This window comes from Oncorhynchus mykiss, chromosome Y (genome assembly GCF_013265735.2).
Source record: "Oncorhynchus mykiss isolate Arlee chromosome Y, USDA_OmykA_1.1, whole genome shotgun sequence".
In the NCBI taxonomy this organism is placed as follows: domain Eukaryota; kingdom Metazoa; phylum Chordata; class Actinopteri; order Salmoniformes; family Salmonidae; genus Oncorhynchus; species Oncorhynchus mykiss.
The window spans coordinates 22,101,427-22,124,434 of NC_048593.1; the positions used below are offsets into that span (position 1 = coordinate 22,101,427).

General features: G+C 41.2%; 1 protein-coding gene across 1 annotated transcript in view; it reads right to left on the minus strand.

Annotated features, from left to right (window-relative positions):
- Positions 1-23,008, minus strand: part of LOC110509815 (astrotactin-2) — a 457,880-nt gene that overhangs the window by 221,800 nt on the left and 213,072 nt on the right. Inside the window, exon 10 of the mRNA XM_036967227.1 lies at positions 21,630-21,767. Coding sequence (XP_036823122.1) covers positions 21,630-21,767 — 138 coding nt within the window. The remainder of the gene's footprint in view (positions 1-21,629; positions 21,768-23,008) is intronic.

A 23,008-nucleotide genomic window follows, 5' to 3' on the forward strand; every position in this document is an offset into this window, starting at 1 on the left:
TGTTAGATTACTTGTTAGATATTGCTGCACTGTCGGAACTAGAAGCACAAGCATTTCGCTACACTCGCAATAACATCTGCTAACAATGTGCATGTGACCAATAAAATGTGATTTCACTTGTACTCTACATAGAAAATAGAAAAACTGAAGAAAAACCATGCGGAAAAAAATACCTTTTTGACTGGTACTGTAATTATTCACACTCCTGAGTCAATATTTTGTAGAAGCACCTTAGGCAGTGATTACAGCTGTGTCTTTCTGGGTATGTCGCGAAGAGCTGTGCAACATGTATCCATTATTCTTGTAAAAAATATTCAAGCTCTGTCAAATTGTTTGTTGATCATTGCTAGCAACAATTTTCATATCTTACCATATATTATCAAGTATATTTATTTGAAACTCGGCCACTCAGGAACATTCACTGCCTCCTTGGTTAGCAACTCCAGTGTAGATTTGGCCGTGTGTTTTAGATTATTGTCCTGCATGCCTCATGGTGAAATCCCTGAGAGGTTTCCTTCTCGGTCACTGAGTTAGGAAGGACGCCTGTATCTGTTGAATATTTAATAACTTAGCCAAGCTCAAAGGGATATTCAATATCTGCTTGATTAATTTTGACCTATCTACCAATAGGTGTCCTTTGCAATCAATGCATTGAAAATCCTCCTTGGTCTTTGTGGATGAATTTGTGTTTGAAATTCAATGCATTATACAATCATGTTGCACACATAGTCCATTCAAAGGATTATGTGGCTTGTCAAGCACATTTTTACTCCTGAACTTACTCAGGCTTCCCATAACAAAAGGGTGAATACTTAATGTCTCAAGACATTTCAGCTTGACATTTTTCATTAATTTGTAAAATGTTGAAAAACATAATCCCACTTTGACGTTATGGGGTATTGTGTGTAGGGCAGTGACAAAAAATATATATATTTAATACATGTTAAATTCAGGCTGTTACACAACAAAATGTGGAAAAAGTTAAGAGGTGTGAATACTTTCTGAAGGCACTGTAGCTCTCCACATTTATTATATAGAAAATGGTTTTGTTTAACTCCAATGCATTTTGAAGGCCATGGTAAAGTGCTTGGAATGGCTCAGCAGCTTTGTTTGAGTGTAGGTGGTGTTTCGCCAATTTGTTTGTGTGGATGCAGTCAATGCGCAAGTGAATAACTTACCTATTTGAACTGACAGCACTGCATTTCTTTTGTTGCTTATACAGTATATACCATTTGTGTCTGAAATCATACTGAATAGTACAGAATATATGCATTTCACACCTCACATATGGTAAGATTAAATAGGCTTTATAATGAAAACTCAAAGGATGGAGGAAAAAGAGGGGGAAGAAAGAGGACAGGCCTTGTCCCTTACTGCAGCATCATTCAGTCTTCATTGTTAACTGTACAGATTCAGATTTCAATGTAAAGTCCTCCAGGTATCACCTCAATTCCAGACATAAAAAAGCAAGGCCACAGTGGGGAAACATTTGTGAGGTTTTTCTGCCTCTAGGGGCATTGAAGAGTAGAGTAGAGACAGGTTACACGGTCCTGCAGACTTGCTCCGGCCAAACACTATTCCACACCCACATACCTTAGTTTCTTCTCCGCAATGAGTCTGGATCTGAGTACCTCCCTGATGATTTCTAGAATGGAAATCCATTCTAGACTCTCTGATTCATCCCATAAACCAAAAGGTTGGGTTAGAGCAAGAACACGTTTAATTGACTTTGATACTCTGATTTGTTAGAGATGATCCAATCGCTCATTACTTTGATTTTTACCCCTCATTTTACCCCCACACCCCTCATTTTAACATCACCATAAACAACTTATATTGCAAGAACTACTCTAAAAAGTATTTTCAAATATCTATTTCAATATACTGGTCTGTGACTAGTATTTTGGTAAGAAGATAAAAACTATTTCACAGTTCTCATGAGAAAGGAAAATAATAAGCCATGTTGTCTATTCATGCCGTGTAGTGTTTGCGTTTGCAGGGTAGGCAGATTACGTCATAAAATTAGTGCGTCAATTTCTTATTTGATTCTATCATTGCCTGCCTTGTAAATGGCTCCTGGAATAGCAAAGAGAAAATGGAATAACAACAATCAATCCACATAAACTCAGCAAAAAAAGAAACGTCCTCTCACTGTCAACTGCATTTATTTTCAGCAAACTTAACATGTGTAAATACTGGTATGAACATAACAAGATTCAACAACTGAGACACAAACTGAACCAGAAATTGAATAATGTGTCCCTGAACAAAGGGGGGGTCAAAATCAAAAGTAACAGTCAGTATCTGGTGTGGCCACCAGTTGCATTAAGTACTGTAGTGCATCTCCTCGGAGGAGGAGACTGCACCAGATTTGCCAGTTCTTGCTGTGAGATGTTACCCCACTCTTCCACCAAGACGCCTGCAAGTTCCCGGATATTTCTGGGGGGAATGGCTTTAGCCCTCACCCTCCGATCCAACAGGACCCATACATGCTCAATGGCATTGAGATCCGGGCTCTTCGCTGGCCATGGCAGAACACTGACATTCCTGTCTTGCAGTAAATCATGCACAGAATGACCAGTATGGCTGGTGGCATTGTCATGCTGGAGGGTCATGTCTGGATGAGCCTGCAGGAGGGGTACCACATGAGGGAAGCGTTGAGATCATCTGCAATGGCAACAAGCTCATTCAGATGATGCTGTGACACACCGCCCCAGACCATGATGGACCCTCCACCTCCAAATCGATCCCGCTCCAGAGTACAGGCCTCAGTGTAACGCTCATTCCTTCGACGATAAACGCGGATACGATCATCACCCCTGGTGAGACAAAACTGCGACTCGTCAGTGAAGAGCACTTTTTGCCAGTCCTGTCTGGACCAGCGAAGGTGGGTTTGTGCCCATAGGCAACGTTGTTGCAGGTGATGTCTGGTGAGGACCTGCCTTACAACAGGCCCACAACACCTCCGTCCAGCCTCTCTCAGCCTATTGCGGATTGTGAGAGTGACTGTGCGTTCCTGGTGTAACTAGGGCAGTTGTTGCCGCCATCCTGTACCTGTCCCACAGGTCTGATGTTCAGATGTACCGATCCTGTGCAGGTGTTGTTACACATGGTCTGCTACTGCGAGGACGATCAGCTGTCCATCCTGTCTCCCTGTAGCGCTGTCATAGGCGTCTCACAGTACGGACATTGCAATTTATTGCCCTGGCCACATTTGCAGTCCTCATGCCTTCTTGCAGTATGCCTAGTTATTTGGATTTTTATGAATTATCTTTGGAAGACAGGGTCCTGAAAAAGGGACGTTTCTATAGTCAATGACTGTTCCATTTCCATTTGAGGCTGGTCCACTGCAGGCAGTAGTATATGGCAGAGAAATGCCCTCAGCCAAAGGAATCAGACAAGATATGTGTAGAGGAGACCGAGAAGCAAGTACAGGCAGGAACAGCGTCTAGACAGGGAAAAAATAATGACATTAATGCTGACACAGGGAATAAACTGAGGAGCAGACAGATATTTAGGGGGTAATCAACAAATGAATGGAGGCCAGGTGAGTCCAGTACTGCGCAGCTACGCGTAATGATGGTGACAGGTGTGCTTAATGAAGGGCACTCTGGCGCCAGAGAGGGGGAGTGGGAGCAGGCGTGACAGAATGAGGATTTTAGCTTCCCCTTGAAGGCAAATAATGTGATAAAAAGACATGTAATATTAAAATAGCAAGTGTATAACAATGTCTGCACTACTGTAAATATGACAGGTGGAAAAGGAAAATGGAAAGATGTCCTTAAAGAAGATACAATTGATAAGGAAGATTCTAAAAAATAAACAAATATATATCTTGAAAGCACTTCAGAAATGTACCTCCAGCAAGTAACCTTTCATACTCCCTGCCCTCTACCCAATCTGTGCAGTCCTAGAAAAACCCAAATGCAGCATATAAAACCACCCTGCTATATATAGCCCCTTCTCATTCTGTACCTGGCCAAGTCAAATTTCTCTGCTCTGACACACACAAACCCACATACACACGCACCTGCACACACACACGGTATGTGGGACCTCTCGTCAGCACTCCCTTGGGGGCGCTGCCACTCTTAACTCTTATCTCTTATCTGCCCTTACTAGCACCGGTTTAAAGTTAATAAATAATCATTAGTCATGTGTTCCCTCGCATAGCCCTGTCATGCTTTACGCACCTACGGCACAATCACACTGAAATGCTTCACAGTAGCACCTTGCTGAAAGCCAACAAATCTGCCCTTAGCCTGGGTCTCTCTCTCTCCCTCAAACCCCCCCTCTCTCTTTCTCTCTCTCAGATTCTCTCTCTCCCACATGCACACACCCCATTCTCGCTTTCTCTTTATTTTTGGCAGCTCTCTTTTCTAGGCTAGCTTGCATCCTGCAACAGTAACACATGGCTTTCTGTGCGTCATCTGAGCTTGACTTACACACAAAGCATTGACAAATGACTCCTAAATTCTGAAGAAAATACTGAGGGAGGAAGGTGAGCTGCTACAGAAAGAAATAATGGGTTGTGTGGCCGTGTGGAGAATGATAACACTTCTCCTCACACATGGCTGAGCTTCTATAGTGAAAAAAATGAACTTGATGCAAAGACAGCTAATGCAAAATCTTCTAAAATAAAAACATAACACAAATAGGAGTCATCCAAATACATGCACTGCCCTATGTTGTACTACACAATGTTCGGAAGAGCTTGCATTTGAAATTAGTAATTGTTCTACGTCACATAATACGTCAAATGTAACTGGCTGTATATGATCAATGAGGCTGTCCTACCCTTGAGCTTGTGTCATGTGTCAGAGAATACTGATCAATTAAATACAGGTAGTCTACTTCTAAAGCCATTATTATGTCAGGAATATCCTTTCTGGCACATAGTGCAGATGCTGGCTGCAGTAGCATCTTAACAGTTACTCTAATCTACTTGTTATTAATCTGTGATCTGGCCTTCCCCCTACTGGGTGATGAATCACATGACTAACGCTGGGACTAACGTTAGAGCAGTACCCGTGCAGTGACTCCGTTAATTGGTGTGCCACACACTTGATTAATGCATTTGTTCCTGCTCGGCCTGAGTCTCATCAGATACTTTTGTCAGATTGGGAGTGCATAACCCAATCCCATTCTTTCTTTAATCTTAATAGAAAGCTCTGGGATGAATGAAACCGAAGTGATAAAACAAAGATTGATCAAAGGTCCTTTAGTTTGATTGTGGGTGGCCCATAAAGCATATTTTTCGACAGAGGTTTAAAATTAAAAGTTGGTTTATTCATTTGTTTTGGTCCCAGGTGCCGATTTCCTGAGGTAGCCTATGACCTTGCAAGGGATTGTGGGAGATGGAGTGTTTGAGGTGGACTGGGCTATCCCTCACCAGTCCGGGCTGCCATAGACCTCTCCACGTTATCAGCAACCTGGTATTAACAGAGCACTGGTCTATGAGCACAATTCAAAAGCTTTAAGTGCCATTGATTGGAAGATTCATGAAGTGGTTTTTCAACAGCCTGGTCTTATTTGGCTCAGCTGGAAGAAACATTTAAAATAAAACCAATCTCTGTTTTGTTGGGGTGATGATTCATTGAGGTTTGTGATGAGCCAATCAGATTGTAGACCAGGTGAGCCACACCCAACACAGCCCAGATTGACCCAATGCAACCCAATCAAAATCTAGCCCAGAGAAGTCTGGAATACGGTATTTTAACAGGGTAAGGCATTTTCCCGTGTAATCTGATCACGAAAAAACTGCAATGGAATTTCTCTCACCCCAAAATGTTTTATGGAATTACGGTTTGTTGGCTGATTCAATTGCAAACCCAACAATAGTGAGCAAGAGTAATGGTGTGTTTTTGTAGGCACTAACTCTACCATGGCTCGCTGGCCAAAGTCTATAGGGAAATTAATGACGTTTTTGTAGGGTTTTTGGATAATTGCAGAAAATAAGGTCTGTGGTAAACACAGGCTTAGGAGATCGTATACATTTTGTTCTACGATATAATCTTAATTGGCTAACATATAACTTTCTGTGAAAGTACATAAAAAAGCACAAAGCACATAAAGGATTCATAATTAATAAAGGTCATGTTAACTGACTGATATCTCATATAACAAAATGTATAAGATCTCAAAAGCCTGTATTATCCAGACCTTATTTTTCGTAATTTATCCCAAAACCCTATTATTTCCCCATTAATATTCTCCATAGGAATGGCTGCACAAACCAGAGGTAACTCGTTACCTGTTTGCATGCCTACAAGCTGGCGAACTCTATAACCCCTTGAATACAGTACACAGAGTACCTCCGGTATTCTTTAAAGGCAACCCGCTTGGTATTCAGCTTCCAATGGCATAGCTGACTGAAGGTCACTCAGGCTAGCATGTATAGCGTAGTGTTTGTGAGGGTATCGATCAGCTGATCTAATCGTACATCACAGTGGCTAGAGATGGCTAATAAGAGGAGATTGTCAGAGAAAGCCTCTGTCCTCTCCTACATACAGTACAAGTGGGTATATAATTGGTAAAGGAGCTCAACGGAGAGTGGGTGAAAACCGTGTACAGTATCTCCTTCATATTCCATGTTAATGTTATGCAGTCAAATGTATTGTAGCAGTGATGTGGAGATGTAGAGATGATTACCTTGGGTAGTGAAATAAATTGTTATAGTTGCATCACAATGTGTCCATCACAGGTGTAGTATGACCACAATTACCAAAAACCATCTTTAAGATACAGTGCCTTGCGAAAGTATTCAGCCTCCTTGAACTTTGCGACCTTTTGCCACATTTCAGGCTTCAAACATAAAGATATAAAACTGTATTTTTTTGTGAAGAATCAACAACAAGTGGGACACAATCAGGAAGTGGAACAACATTTATTGGATATTTCAAACTTTTTTAACAAATCAAAAACTGAAAAATTGGGCGTGCAAAATTATTCCCAGCCCTTTCACACCTGGACATAAGGAACACCTATGTGAGAGTGCTATTCATTGACTACAGCTCAGCGTTCAACACCATAGTGCCCTCAAAGCTCATCACTAACCTAAGGACCCTGGGACTAAACACCTCCCTCTGAAACTGGATCCTGGACTTCCTGACAGGCCGCCCCCAGGTGGTGAAGGTAGGTAACAACACATCTGCCACGCTGATACTCAGGGGTGCATGCTCAGTCCCCTCCTGTACTCCCTGTTCACTCATGACTCATGGCCAGGCACGACTCCAACACCATCATTAAGTTTGATGATGACACAACAGTGGTAGCCTGTTCACCGTCAACGATGAGACAGCTTATAGGGAGGAGGTCAGAGACCTGACCATGTGGTGCAAGGACACCAACCTCTCCCTCAACGTGAGCAAGACAAAGGAGACGATTGTGGACAACAGGAAAAGGAGGACCGAACAGGTTGAGACCTTCAAGTTCCTTGGCATCCACATCACCAACAAACTAACATGGTCCAAGCACACCAAGACAGTCGTGAAGAAGGCATGACAAAACCTATTCCCTCTCAGGAGACTGAAAATATTTGGCATGGGTTCTCAGATCCGTCAAAGGTTTTACAGCTGCACCATCGAGAGCATCCTGACGGGTTGCATCACTGCCTGATATGGCAACTGCTCGGCCTCTGACCATAAGGCACATGTGATCAAAAACAAGCTACATGTGGACAGTACCAAAACAAATGATCTCATGATTCTGTCTCTTCGCAGGAAATTCTGCAGAGCTGGGATGATTGTATTCCCCACATATATATGGGGCTCCCGAGTGGCGCAGCGGTCGGGAGTACCACTGTATCTCAGTGCTAGAGGTGTCGCTACACACCCTGGTTCAATTCCAGGCTGAATCACAACCACCGTCCCATAGGGTGGTGAACAATTAGCCCAGCATCGTCCGGGTTTGGCCTTCAATGTAAATGAGAATTTGTTCTTAACTGACTTGCCTAAACTAAAGGGAAAAAAACACCCTACCAGTCAAAAGTTATATTACACCTACTCATTCAAGTTTCTTTATTTTTACTATTTTCAACATTGTATAATAATAGTGAAGACATCAAACCTATGAAATAACACATATGGAATCATGTAGTCAATCCGGAACATTTCAAGAACTTAGAAAGTTTCTTCAAGTGCAGTCACAAAAACCATCAAGCGCTATGATGAAACTGGCTCTCATAAGCACTACCACAGGAAAGGAAGACCCAGAGTAACCTCTGCTGCAGATGATAAGTTCATTAGAGTTACCAGCCTCAGAAATTGCAGCCCAAATAAATGCTTCACAAAGATCAAGTAACAGACACATCACAACATCAACTGTTCAAAGGAGTCTGCATGTTGTTGCAAAGAAACCACTACTAAAGCACACCCAAGATAAGAAGAGACTTGCTTGGACCAAGAAACACGAACAATGAACATTAGACTGGTGGAAATCTGTCTTTTGGTCTGAAGAGTCCAAATTTGAGTTGTTTGGTTCCAACCGCCGTGTCTTTGTGAGATGCAGAGTAGGTGAATGGATTATCTCTGCATGTGTGGTTCCCACTGTGAAGCATGGAGGATGAGGTGTGATGGGGTACTTTGCTGGTGACACTATGTGATTTATTTAGAATTCACATCTTGCTGTGATTGGGAGTTCCATAGGGTGGCGCACAATTGGCCCAGCATCGTCTGGGTTTGGCCAGGGTAGGCAGTCATTGTAAATAAGAATTTGTTCTTTACATACTTGCCTAGTTAAATAAAAAATACATTTTAAAAAAAGTATAATTTATTTTTAACAGGACAATGACCCAACACACATCCAGGCTGTGTAAGGGCTATTTGACCAAGAAGGAGAGTGAGAGTGCTGCATCAGATGACCCAACCTCAACTCAATCGAGATGGTTTGGGATGAGTTGGACCGCTGACTGAAGGAAAAGCAGTCAACAAGTGCTTAGAATATGTGAGAACTCCTTCAAGACGGTTGGAAAAGCCTTCCAGATTAAGCTGGTTGAGAGAATGCCAAGAATGTCATCAAGGCAAAGGGTGGCTACTTTGAAGAATCTCAAATATAAAATGTATTTTGGTTAGTTTAAATTTTTTTGGGTTACTACACGATTCCATATGTGTTATTTTATAGTAGGTGTTTTCACTATTATTCTACAATGTAGAAAATAGTAAAAATAAAGAAAAACCCTTTGAATAGTTGGTGCGTCCAAAGACAGGTATTGTATATATTGTGGTGTCATTGGAAGGTCCCAAAATAATAGTCAAAGACTCCGTTCACCAAAGTCATAGACTGTTTTCTCTGCTACCACACGGCAAGTGGTAACAGAGCGCCAAATCTAGGTCCAAACAGCTTCTACCCCCAAGCCATAAGACTGCTGAACAATTAATCAAATGCCACCCAATTAATCAAATGCCAAGGCTGCTACTCACTGTTTATTATCTATGAATATTCACTTTATGTATGTACAAATGACCTCGATTAACATGTACCCCTACACCGGTACACCCTGTACAGTGGCTTGCGAAAGTATTCACCCCACTTGGAATTTTTCCTATTTTGTTGCCTTATAACCTGGAATTAAAATGGATTTTGGGGGGGTTGTATCTTTTGATTTACAGAACATGCCTACCACTTTGAAGATGCAAAATATGTTTTATTGGGAAATAAGACAAAAAAAGAAAAATTGAGCGTGCATAACTATTCTACCCCCCAAAGTCAATACTTTGTAGAGCCACCTTTTGCAGAAATTTCAGCTGCAGGTCTCTTGGGGTATGTCTCTATAAGCTTGGCACATCTAGCCACTGGGATTTTTGCCCAATGCTTAGTGGTGTTGCAGACTCTGGGGCCTTTCAGAACAGGTGTATATATACTGAGATCATATGACAGATCATGTGACACTTAGATTGCACACAGGTGGACTTTATTTAACAAATTATGTGACTTCTGAAGGTAATTGGTTGCAACAGATCTTATTTAGGGGCTTCATAGCAAAGGGGGTGAATACATATGCACCCACCACTTTTCAGTTTTAAATTTATTTAAAAAAATGTAAACAAGTTATTTTTTTTCATTTCACTTCACCAATTTTGACTACTTTGTGATCTGCAAGGCATATACTATTAGAATTGTTCAAGTCTCTCTGATAGGAGAATCTCGAAAAAAGCTCATTCATCTTATTCTCGAGTGACTGGACATTTGCCAATAGAAAGGAGGGGAGTGCTGGTCGATAATCTCTTTCTCGACTGGGAGACCCATGGGGCGGTGCACAGTTGGCCCAGCATCGTCTGGGTTAGGGAAGGGTTTGGCCGGCAGGGATGTTTTTGTCCCATCTCGCACTAGCGACTCCTGTGGTGGGCTGGGCGCAATGCACACTGACACGGTCACCAGGTGTACCGTGTTTCCTCCAACACATTGGTGCTGCTGTTTTCAGTGTTAAGCGGCATTGGGTCAAGAAGCTGGGTTGCGTTTCGGAGGACGCACAGCTCTCGACCGTCGCCTCTCCCAAGTCTGTACGGGAGTTGCAACGATGGGACAAGACTGTAACTACCAATTAGATACCACGAAATTGGGGAGAAAAAGGGGTAAAAAAATATTACAAAACAGACCAGAAATTTAAAACGCTTCAGAGACCGCCCGTCAAATTAATATTTATCCACTTTTTAACTCATAACATTTCTCATAGCCGCTCCGAAGCATTGGGAAGAAAAATAATTAGCTCATTAGCTAATTATTCATTAGAGCAAGGCTCCTCTGCTCTTTAAAATCGCTACAAGAGAGAACAGGATTAATGAAAAGTAGCTGGGTGTACTTTCCATTATGACTAGTCATCTGTTTGCATTGTAGTCTTATCCATAGTTTGTACTGCATTAATATTGTAGTCATTTAGTACTTAGGCCTCAAGTAATTTCTACCTGGATTGTGATATTTCCACAGTATCTTTTTCACATGGTCAAATAAAACCAAAGAATAAACAAAGACACGAGTTTGACTGAATTCCATTCAGCCTTGGAGTCTTGGAGCAATGTCTCAATGCTCCACATCAATACATCCATCCTGACTATCACGGCGGACTGACGCAGTCACTGACTCTCAGAGATCATCAGTGGGTAGCTCGGCACTACAGGAATTTGCCCCAACCAAAACACTTTGCATAATTATCAGACTCCATTATTCATGAGGTCTGACAGTCACTTCCCCGTGTTGCAGGAACTCATCATTAGCCCGATACAATAACTCATTAGATTTATTCTGCAGAAACTCAATCTAATCACTCATACAATGATACATTCCCTTCGTTAATGTTCTCAAAAGTTATTATGTAGTTCCTGGTGTGATGTTAAATAGTAATTAAGACGGATTAATCATTCAGTATGCCTGCGCTCCCAGCGGAAGAAAACAACCACTGCTACAGCTCAGTTGGGTTTGTTTTACCCCTTACACTCCTGAGTGAAAATGGGCCTATACGGATATGGCCAAATTGAAATGTTTTTAACAGAAGAACTATAAAAAGCATTTGCATGACCATGGTAGCAATTGAAAGAGAACAGATTATGGGGAAATTATCAGACCTAAGGTGAGGACACAACAGTTCACCTGACACAAGACTGAATCCAAACTTTGCACTATTGATTTTATGTGCATTTTACATTTACTGTACTTTTCGCAACATTTGTCAATAACGAAATCTGAAAATATTCTGGATACATTCAGTAATATAACATAATATATTTATGAATATTCATTGAAATTTTAGAGTAGGTACACGATAATGAAAAATTATTACAGGGTTAGGGTTACATGGGTTTGAGTGAGAGGTCTAACTGGTGTCTCCAAGTGGCAACACACCTCTCCAAACTGTGCACAGTGCCTAAGTAATTTCAAGGCACTTTTATGACTCTTTCCTAGTTTTGTGATTGAGGAACTGAAGCAAGGACACTTTCGTTTTGAACACAGCCTCCATCACCATCACACAATAACTGTTGATGTTTACACAATCCATAAATGTTCCATTATAACTCTCAATCTGGGTCAGGTGGGCATAATTTGATAGCTAGCCATGTCATAAAATATGATCTTACAGTGTTAGGCTTTCAAAAGGCACTTCAGACAAACAAATTGTCATTTTGGTGTGGATAGAATGGACTCATGAGTGCATTCAAGTATGCAGCTGCAAAGTTTCTTCACAATGACAAACATAAGCTCATTCTGTTCAGGACAACCCAGGGTATAATGCATGTCATCCTTGTAACTGTGGATCATAAACGTTGATACTGTAAATTAAATTAGTTTTAGTGAAGTGAAGCACACATTTGGACTACACGGGTGTGTAGTTTGCTTGTTGACGTCAAAGAGGTATTTCTTATAATCCTCAAAGTCTCATTTTTCAGAACACATCAACTACTCTCGATGTACAGCATTTCCCTCACTCAGACAACAAATATGCAATTAGCGGGAGGGATAGGGGCATCTTTTCCCGTGCGGTGCTCAAGTTTATAACAACTGTCAGACAAAAACCCATACAGAGCTGTGAAGCGGAGAACCTGAGCTTTGACGTCATGAATAGCATGTTACTATACAGCCACTGCGTTCCAATTTTGCTGCTTATCAATGACAAAATCTGCCATTTTCAACCCGTATATGGGATGACAGGGGCTGTGAGTGGAAAGGGCTACAGCAGAATTATCTATTTTTCACTGAATAACATTAATAGACATCCTTCCACAGCAGAGTTGCTTTATCATAATATACGAAGGAGATACAGTACTGCGGCAATGTCTACAATAAGTATCTGTTTAATAACAGAGAAAAGATCTATAGTGGATCATTATTCCTTCCTAGTCATACAGTGTTCATTGTTCACTATGCGCAGACTGTGGTCTCAAGTCAAAGTTTTCAAGAGTAGGTAACTAGAGCATGAAGGGCATTTTCATGTGCCTGCAACAGGAGTTAATTTGCTGGGCCCAGATGTCCATTCACGCAGCTGACAGTTATATTAGTGAGGAGAGATTAGACATGCTTGTTTTTCACACTCACACACACACACAAAGACCTTCACAAGACGCATACAGTCACCTCCAAAATAATTTTGTCTACCCTCGCTATGCCCCCAAAGGAGGACTATGCCCCCAACCACAGGCGTTGAGTGGTCACTGAATGGTTAGATGAGCAGGAAAACGATGTAAACCATATGACATGGCCGTAACAGTCATCTTAACCCAACTGAACACTTATGGGAGATTCTGGAGCGGCACCGAAGACAACGTCATCCACCACCATCAACAAAACACCAAATTATGAAGAATGGTCCCTCCAATAGAGTTCCAGACACTTGTAGAATCTATGCCGAGGTGCATTGAAGTTGTCCTGGCTCGTGGTGGCCCAACACCCTTCTTAGGGATCAACTCCCGTTAACGGGATCGATTTGACAACATCCAGTGAACTGGCCAAATTCAAAATAAATTATTTTAAATATTTAACTTTCATACAACCACAAGGGCAATACTCCACATTAAAGCTTTACTTATTGTTAATCCAGCCACCATGTCAGAGTTCAAAAAGGCTTTACGGCAAAGGCAAACCATGCTATTATCTGAGGACAGCACCCCATCAAACAAACACATGACAATCATATTTCAACCCGCCAGAAATAACGATATAATTCATGCCTACCTTTGAAGAGCTTCTTCTGTGGGCACTCCAATATGTCCCATAAGCATCACAAATGGTCCTTTTGTTTTCCAAAATGTCAATTTATTTGGCGCGTTTGATTCAGAAAAACACTGGTTCCAACTCGCCCGACATGACTACACATGATCTAATAAGTTACCTGTAAACTTTGTCCAAACATTTCAAACAACTTTGCTAATCCAACTTTAGGTATTTTTTTACGTAAATAATCGATACAATTTAAGACGGGTTAAACTGCGTTCAATAACGGATCAAATTAAAGTGGAGCGAGCTTCAGGTCGCAACAGTATACTTGGCTATCCACCCAGATAGGAAATGGCTACTCCTTCATTACTCAAAGGAAAAACATCAACCAATTCCTAAAGACTGTTGACATCTAGTGGAAGCAATAAGAACTGCAAGCATGTTCCTAGATCCACATTGAAAACACTGTCACCTCAACAAACAAAAAAATCCTGGCTGGTTTGTCCTTGGGGTTTCGCCTGCCAATTAAGTTATGTTATAGTCACAGACATTATCCAAACAGATTTAGAAACTTCAGAGTGTTTTCTATCCAAATCTACTAATCATATGCATATCCTAGTTTCTGGGCCTGAGTAGCAAGCAGTTTACTTTGGGCACGCTTTTCATCTGGACGTGAAAATACCGCCCCCTAGCCTAGAGAGGTTTTAAGACACTCTGCGTTGGTGTTTCCTTGCCTGGTAGTGGATGCAAGCATATCTTGTCTCCACGCACAATGAGGAAGATGGTTCAGTTGGAGAATTACAGAACTCAGTCGCATCGAGTTATTAGACACAACCTCAATGCCAATAGGCTCTTTGGAATAGTTGCCATATAAAAAGCTTTTATTGAGAGTGACCAACAAATATAAATGCCTGGAGTTTGATAAATAGCATTGGCGGAAATATAACTTTTTGGCCACGCAAGCCACCTTTGGGGTTGGCGTCGAAATAAGGATGCATTTATAGAAAATAACATCATACCTACTGTAAATGATGGTGGTGGATCTTTGATGTTATGGGGCTGTTTTGCTTCCACTGGTCCTGTGACCCTTGTTAAGGTCAACGGCATCATGAACTCTACCAAGAACCAGACATTTTAGCCAAAAACCTGATTGCCTCAGCCAGGAGCAGGGCCATAGCCAGGGTCAGAGTTTTAGTGAGGGGGTGGGGGTGGGGGGGCTCATTTACTGAATTTCTATAAAATGTAAAAACTCTAAATGTTGTTTGGAGAACATCAAAAACATGCAAAAATGGCCCCAGACATTATCACATTGGTTGCTGTAGCTTCATTCACCTTGATCTACAAACAAATAGCCTAGTAGCTATACAAATAGCCACTACACACTGCCTCACATTAACTCAGCACTGGGACCAAAAACTATAATTTAATACTTACAGAGGGATCTGTGTTTAAAGCAAATTTACTGCAATTCTACACATTTTGCCATGTTAATATGATATCTGAGTGAGAGTGACTAACAAAATACATGAGGGACCCCTGGAGGTGTGTGCCCGGTCAGTAATTTGGCCATGATTACTACAAGTTTACTTCCACTTTATGATTGTGTCCCACTTGTTGTTGATTCTTCACAAAAAAATAGTTTTATATCTTTGTTTGAAGCCTGAAATGTGGCAAAAGGTCGCAAAGTTCAAGGGGGCCGAATACTTTCGCAAGGCACTGTATGTAGCCAAGGCCCTGACCAGAAGGCTGAAACTTGTTCAGAAGTGAATCTTCCAGCAAGACAATGACCCCAAGCACACATCAAATCCACAAAGAAATGGTAAATTGACAACAAAATAAACATTTGCCATGGCCATCTCAGTCTCCGGACTTGAATCCCATTTAAAATGTAGTTTGAATTGAAGACCACAGTCCATAAGAGCACTCTGAAGGATATTAAGGATCTGGAAAGATTATGTATGGAGGAATGGTCTAAGATCCCTCCCAATGTGTTCTCCATTCTCAAAACATTAAAGAAAAAGGCTCAGTGTCATTATTCTCGCAAGGTGAGGGTGCACAAAGTAGCTAATCTTTTTGTTAAACAAAATCTCTTTCTCTCAGCAAGGGCCCGATTTCGTTTTAGGAAATGTAAGCCTTTCCTAAGCACACCTTTCCTACGCACTTCTCAGTAGTTGGTTTTACCTTATGCAGGTTCGTAAACAGGCTTTGCTGGCGTGGTTCTCTTGCACACGCTGAATACATGTAATTAAACCGCTGAAAACCATCCCACTTGCTGGCCTACAGACTTTTGTGTGGAGTTTTCATTCAATAAGGGTTTCAGTACATTTATCTTAAGCCTTCCCTTTAAATACGGCATTCCTTTAATTGCAATTTTGGAGTTAGGAAAGTATGTATGAATCACAAAAAAATAGTTTGTAGAGCTTTTACACATACAATATATTGATGAATAAAAAATACAGTTGTTTGATTCATCCTGAAAGTTGTCATATTCAGGTGCAATCCATGACATATTGGAACAATTTTAAATAAGGGTTGAACAATCATACAAATCTACCCTATTCCTCACTAGTTATGGAACTGTATGACAAAGGTCCAGTCATTGTGAACCGTGCGCCAGGCTCCAGGTTTAACTTCATAGGTGTGGTCTGAGCTCTGTACTGATTCAAATAGGCTACATGTCCCAAATTATTGCACAACGCTGGCCTAATATGATCCACTAATGCCAGTGACCCTTAGGAACAACTACACTGATGTGACAGAGGAAAGAAAAGTAAACGGAATGGAATGATGCAGAGCCCCCACCTGTTTTGAGCTACACATTTTTTATAACAAAAATAATGAAATAACAAAAATGGGGTGGGGGTGGTTGCCTGTTTTGCATGTTATTTTGGCGTTAATACGTGTCACATATCAGTTCCCAAACAATGTCAAACTAAGTTTAAATATTTTTTTTGTTAATAAAGCCTCCATACAAACATGGTCTCTTTTTTTCCTTTCTTAAGGCAGCTCCAAAATGCAGGTGTTTCAGCCTAGCTCAGTGCTTTCTGTGGTGGGGCAGCCAGCGGGAAATATGGAGCGTAGGGGTTGGTAATGTTCTCTAGTGGCGCCGTGATTGGCTCAATGTTCTGTCAATCATGGAGACACTATGTCACTGCCAAATCTAAGGGCAGAGCTAAAAACTTCAAGCCCCTTGGGTGCTGCTGTAGAGACGTGCGTATCCAAGAAGGCTCAAGGTCATTGGCCACAGATAAAATATGTAAAATCACATTATATCTACAGTAGCTTTGATTGGGCCAACATCATACTTTCAAAATCTTAGCTAGCACTCATCATGAATCAAGTCGACAATCTACTGGCAAATCCTTATCATATGATGAGAAATAATTAAGTGAATTTATAGATACATTGTATCAGTGCTCATCGGCTATTGGATATAAACATTACACTCATTCAACAATGAGTGGTTGGAAAGGAATCAGTGGCTATCTGTAAACATTTCAAAGCAATCACTAGCCTTCTTTTAGTGGAGTGGGTGTGTGGGTCTCTTTTTCCAAGCGTAAAATGATAAACATTTATCATTGGCCATGCTGTCAATCCTGCATGAACTCAGAACTGGGAAATCTGACTTGAGTGAGATCAAGACAACTGGCAACTCAGGAAAAAAATGTAGCTCCGACTGGGAAACTACGTTTTGAACGGTCATCCAACTGGGAAATGTATGTCGTGAACTCAGGCCTCTTTCTAGAGCTACGACCTGATGATCACTGAAGTCATCATGATTGGACCTTGTATTTATCCGAGTCTTGAAAGCAACATATATCCAGAGAATACCAGACTTTGATGACAAACCGCCGCGACACCTTCCTGTTCAAGTGAGCACAGCACAACAAGGTGAGTCCAAATGTCTTGTATGCTGCTGCATAAATTCTGTAATATGTCAGGGAGATATTTATACTGTAGCTAAGAAAGTAATTATGAAGTGTAAGTTGTGTTGTAAACTGTTAGTAGCCCTTGTGCCTCACCCTAATAATTTGCTCTATTTTCCACTCTTAATTTTGCCTACTGTTCTGACTTGGTGGTGCACATGTAGCCTATAACCTGTTTTAGAGAAATGTAATCATTGAATACTGTAAGAGCTTCATTGCTTATAGGCCCCCTTTATTTATCCTACGGTTCTGACTTGGTGTACAGGGAAAACACTTTAAGAATGGCCCATGTTCTGAATTATGTCGCTATACATTTCAGAAGTGCTAAACAAATATTTATATTGACTATGTCCGTCCTAGCTTGCTCATTAAAATGTTCATCGAAATTGCCTCTTATCCTCTTGTCGTCCCCTTATGCCATAGTACAGTATATACATCTCAATTGTCTGAAGAAACCACATTTGTTTAAGCAAGTCAGCCATATCCGCTATGTTTTTTTTTTAAAGGCAGTAGATTAGGCTGAATGAACTGTTTCGCTGCCAGACAAGGCTCTGCTGATAGCCAGGTGTAGCATTGGTAAGGTGTTCGGACTGCTGTTGGGACTTTGCTTTTGGGACAGATTTTTGTGGGCACCGTTTGTCACCGTTATAGTGCAATTAATGTATTGTTTAGTGTTGTGTATGTAGTGGCTTTACTGGCATGCATCCTCCCAAAACCCCACCAAGATTTACATGCAAAAATTGCCACTGGTCATGTTGATATGATTTTCAGTTTGCTTCCATATGACTGGTTTCACATTGGTCTCATAAGGGAAAATGATCTAAATTGCAATATCTATTTACAATCCCCTCCTCCAAACAGATGACTAATTTACCTGGCTCTTATCAATAGCTCTTATCAACTTATAAATTACAGGGACCGGAAGGTTCACGCGACCTTATTAATGGTTTCCTCATGCGTAAAAGTGGTGAAATTAAGTCAAGGTCAGAATTGGGCGTATCTGTAAACATACCTCCGCTACACTTTAATTTCTTAGATCTGCACCCGAACGAACAAATAGCGGGTGAATAGCATGCTATTCAAGGTCAGAATACGCATAGAGAGAAAAGTGGATAAAAAGGGAATTAAGGGATTTTTTTCCATTCAATTTATCTCAGTATTTGTATTATTTATTGTTTATCTTTATTAATGGTGCCAGTCATTTTAGAGGTGATTGTACATGCATGCCACATGCACACACACACAGAGCCCACACAGCCCGCACACAGTCCCTCTGAGAGTCCCAGTCTTCTGAAATGATGCCACCGGAATTGAGCAGGGAACATGTACTGTCCTTTCACAAAGGCATGTTGGCTCCGAGATGAATTGCTGTAACCCAAATGGCTGTAGCCTCTCTACTGTGCAGCCACAATAGCAAGTTCCCACTGTCACGCCCTGATCTGTTTCACATGTCCCTGTGATTGTCTCCACCCCTTCCAGGTGTCGCTTATTTTCCCCGATGTATTTATCCCTGTGTTTCCTGTCGCTCTGTGCCAGTTTGTCTTGTATGTTTCTAAGTCAACCAGCGGTTTTCCCATTCTCCTGCTTTTTGCATTCTCCTTATCTTGTCCTCACGGTTTTAACCTTTGCCCGTTTCTGGACTTTGTACCTGCCTGCCTGACCATTCTGCCTGCCTTGACCACAAGCCTGTCTGCCACTCTGTACCTCCTGGACTCTGATCTGGTTTTGACATTTTTGCCTGTCCACGACCATTCTCTTGCCCACCCCTTTGGATGAATAAACATTGTAAGACTCCAACCATCTTCCTCCTGTGTCTGAATTTGGGTCTCACCTTGTGCTTGATACCCACTCCATTTTATCTGGTCAATTTGGTGTTCTACTTCGGAACCAGAATTCAACTTGTAATTAAATCTATTCATCACCAGACCACTACTGAGTGATAGGCCGTCAAGATATAGAAACCGCACTATGGAGTAATTACCTTTTTTTCCCCAGTTAAAAATTGAGAAAATATCACCTAGCAGCACCAGCTTTCTAAAACGACCAATACAAATCATCCCTCTACCTGTTTGTTCATAGGTTCGATAATGCCTCTTAAGGCCTCTTGCTAGGCCGTCTTTGTAAATAGAATATGTTCTTAATGGACGTGCCCGGTTAAATAAGGTATGATCAAGTGTTTGGTGAATGTAGCTTCCCGAGAAAGGTTCTGAAAGAACATTATTCAATATTAACTGTAAGGCACGGTAAGTGACACTGCTATAGAACTCAACATTATTCTCCACATTCTCCTCAGTTCAAGCTGATTCAAACGCATGTCCTAAATAATTGGCATTGTTATAGTAATCTTATTTCTGGGATAGGAACTTTGCAGTAGTAAGCACAGATGTACACTATTGCCAAGGGAGTGATCGACTCTAAATTAGGCATCTACACCAGAATAACAAATTAATTTCTACCTGTCGCCATGTTACATCCATATGTTAATGTTGTGACAATTAGTACATGTACTGTATCACTTATGGACCACACACTAAAGTAGTTTTCAAACAATTATAAAACAAGAAATTGTTGGAAAGTGGCTTTTATCAATGTTGCCTGCCTATGCACTATTATGGAATATACAACGGGTGGGTCTAATCCTTGCTGTCTATCTCTCCGACATTTGCAACATTGTTTCAATATTCAAATTCAATCTCTAGCTGTCCCATAGTAATTGTAATGACCCTGGGTTTATAAGTGCGGATATCGACTCTGCCACTCGAGCAGGCTTTTGGGGCACAGTTGATAGCGCGCTGGACTTCGGGCTAGAAGGTCAAGGGTTCGAGGCCTGCTCTCTTCCTGTTTTATTACATAATGAACGTGTCGGGACGAGACAGACTTGCAGCGTTTCATAGCCAGTCTAAATCATTAATAGGCTTGCATAATTTTTATGGATATATACAAAGAAATGTCAATTGAAAAAAGGTACAGACATCTTTCCAGCTTCAGTTTGAAGTGATTGTGTTATCTGTGTTGTTGGCTAACTCCTCTGAACAACAATTCTGACGAGAGAGCACATTTTCAATGCCAGGCTAAATCACGACTCATTAGCTCATTGTTATGGATATATCCAAATAAATGTATCTAGCAAACAGCTTATGCAAATGCAGCTACTTTGCTGTTATTCTGCCTGACGTGACTAAGTTAGCCGTAGATGGGATAAGAACGTTGCCAACCAGTATGTCAATGGAACATTTAGAATGAAAGACTAGGTCGAGTTCATAGACTGAACGACTGTGTCACGTCTCTGGCAACCGAACCAATAGAACAAATGACCAGCCGACTTGGGTAGATACACTAGATTTCTGTGGGGATTATATCTTGTGGAAGGATGAAATAGTATGAATAAATTCATCAAAATAACGTTTTTAATGAAAATATGTCAATCACTATTTGAATATGTTGGTAATCCGTTGTATAAAGTGATAATGCCCTCGAATCCGGTGTTTGGAAGATATATTGGCACGGTACACCGGCCCTTGACTTCAGCTCGGGCCTTACAACACCCGTGCCAATATATTCTCCAAACACTGGCTTCTCGTGCATTATCACTTAAATATACAGTGTGTCAGACCGTGTTAGATTGAATGCATAACCATATCTATCCTTCAACAACCACTTAGTTATTGACATAATTTGCTGAGGTCAGTGACGGCAGTTGTGCTGTGGCTAGCAGTTCTCTGTTGTGAGATGACAGGTTACATCTACAATGCTATGCACACTAACATGACCCAAGTGACACCTGGACATGAACATTTTGAACATGAAATAACGTGTGTGTCAATCAATCATGTTGTAATTCCAGAATGAAAAGTAAATGGTAAGACTCCTTATGGAAATTGGGAAAGAATGATAGACAAATTGCGTTTGAGGTGTTTGCTAACGGAAGAATTTGCCGTAAACCGGAGATCTGACATTTCAACAAACAAATACAGAGGTGCTTTTAGAAGTAAACTGACCTTAGATCAGGTCTCAGGAAAGAAATATCCGCCCACACATAGGTATCTTTAAAGGTAAACTGACCTGACGTCCCCAGGGTCCTCTGTCACCAGCACGTCAGTCTTGCAGCTGGCGATGGGGTTGATTGACAGCTCCACCGGTGGCACCACAAAGCTCTTACTCACTGGCAGCCACAGACCCTGACCCAGGCTGTAGGATGACCTGCGTTGACACAGAGACAACGAGATGCTTAAGTGTCAAAAAAGACGACAACGTGCTCAGCCTCCATACTAAACAGTAAGCTAAATATAAATCAGTCAGCATTGTGACAGCTGGTAAGAGCTTGTCCTTTTGACGTAGAGCCAGTGTCATATTTTACAGTTTTTCTTTGTTGTCAATGCCATCTGGATCGATAGCAATGTGAAGGTGGCACCAAAATGCATATAATTAAATAATGTTTAGAATTAAACTAAAAAGCTAATGCTTACATGAGGAAAATATAAGATGTTGATCCATGCTACTGTGCACAATGTTAAATAAAATTCTGACCACCTGACCAATGCTATGCGAGTTCCATCAGTATCATCCGTCACTCAAAAGTGCTACAGCAGTAGTGCTAGTCAGCAGTTCTACCACGGAAATGAACGTTATACCATATTACACAATTGTCATTAAACATTTTACATCCAGTTTATGACTGTTAATCTCTGTGTGTAAACTCTAAGTGTGCAGTTTGATTGCTGATCAAGCACAAAATGTTCTCTGAAAAACGTGGGTCATTAGCTAGAGCTGCAAATTATTCTTTCTACTAATGGACCTGGGAATATGAAGTGAAAATGTACTAAATAGTGGGCTCAATCAAAACTGCATTTCCATTCATTATCGGTGAATAAGAACCACAACCATAAATAAGGAAAAAACGTCTTGAATACAAAGGTAACAACTACATTTCAGAGAATTGTATTAAAATCTAATGTATATTGTGTATCATTATCAAAGACTGAAATATATCTACTATGAATCATAACATCTGCTAATGGTTTACTCAGCGTCGCTTAGGGTGGCTGTCATGGGCCTTATGACTGACGTTAAACCCTTGCCATCCCAGAATTATGATATGGAGACTTCAGCCAATATCTAATTTTATAAGCTCTTTGTCAGTAGTCCTTTAGAGAGGTGCTCGGAGGAGTGGGCAGCGTGCCACCGGCCTTGACCTGGGATATAGACAGGAACACAATGATTCAGGCCTGATCAATAGTCATATCCACTCATAAATAAGACACTGACGGCCAGTCCCCTGCTCCCTCCGACCTCTCACTCTGGAGCCCATTGATCGGCCCCTGCTCCTCTCCCCATCCATCACACACACCGGTAGGCTTTACCAAAGATGTGTGTATGTTTGTATGTGTGCTGAGTGTGTGTGTCTGTGTTGGTGGTGCTAGTGTGTGCATTCAGAAGAGAAG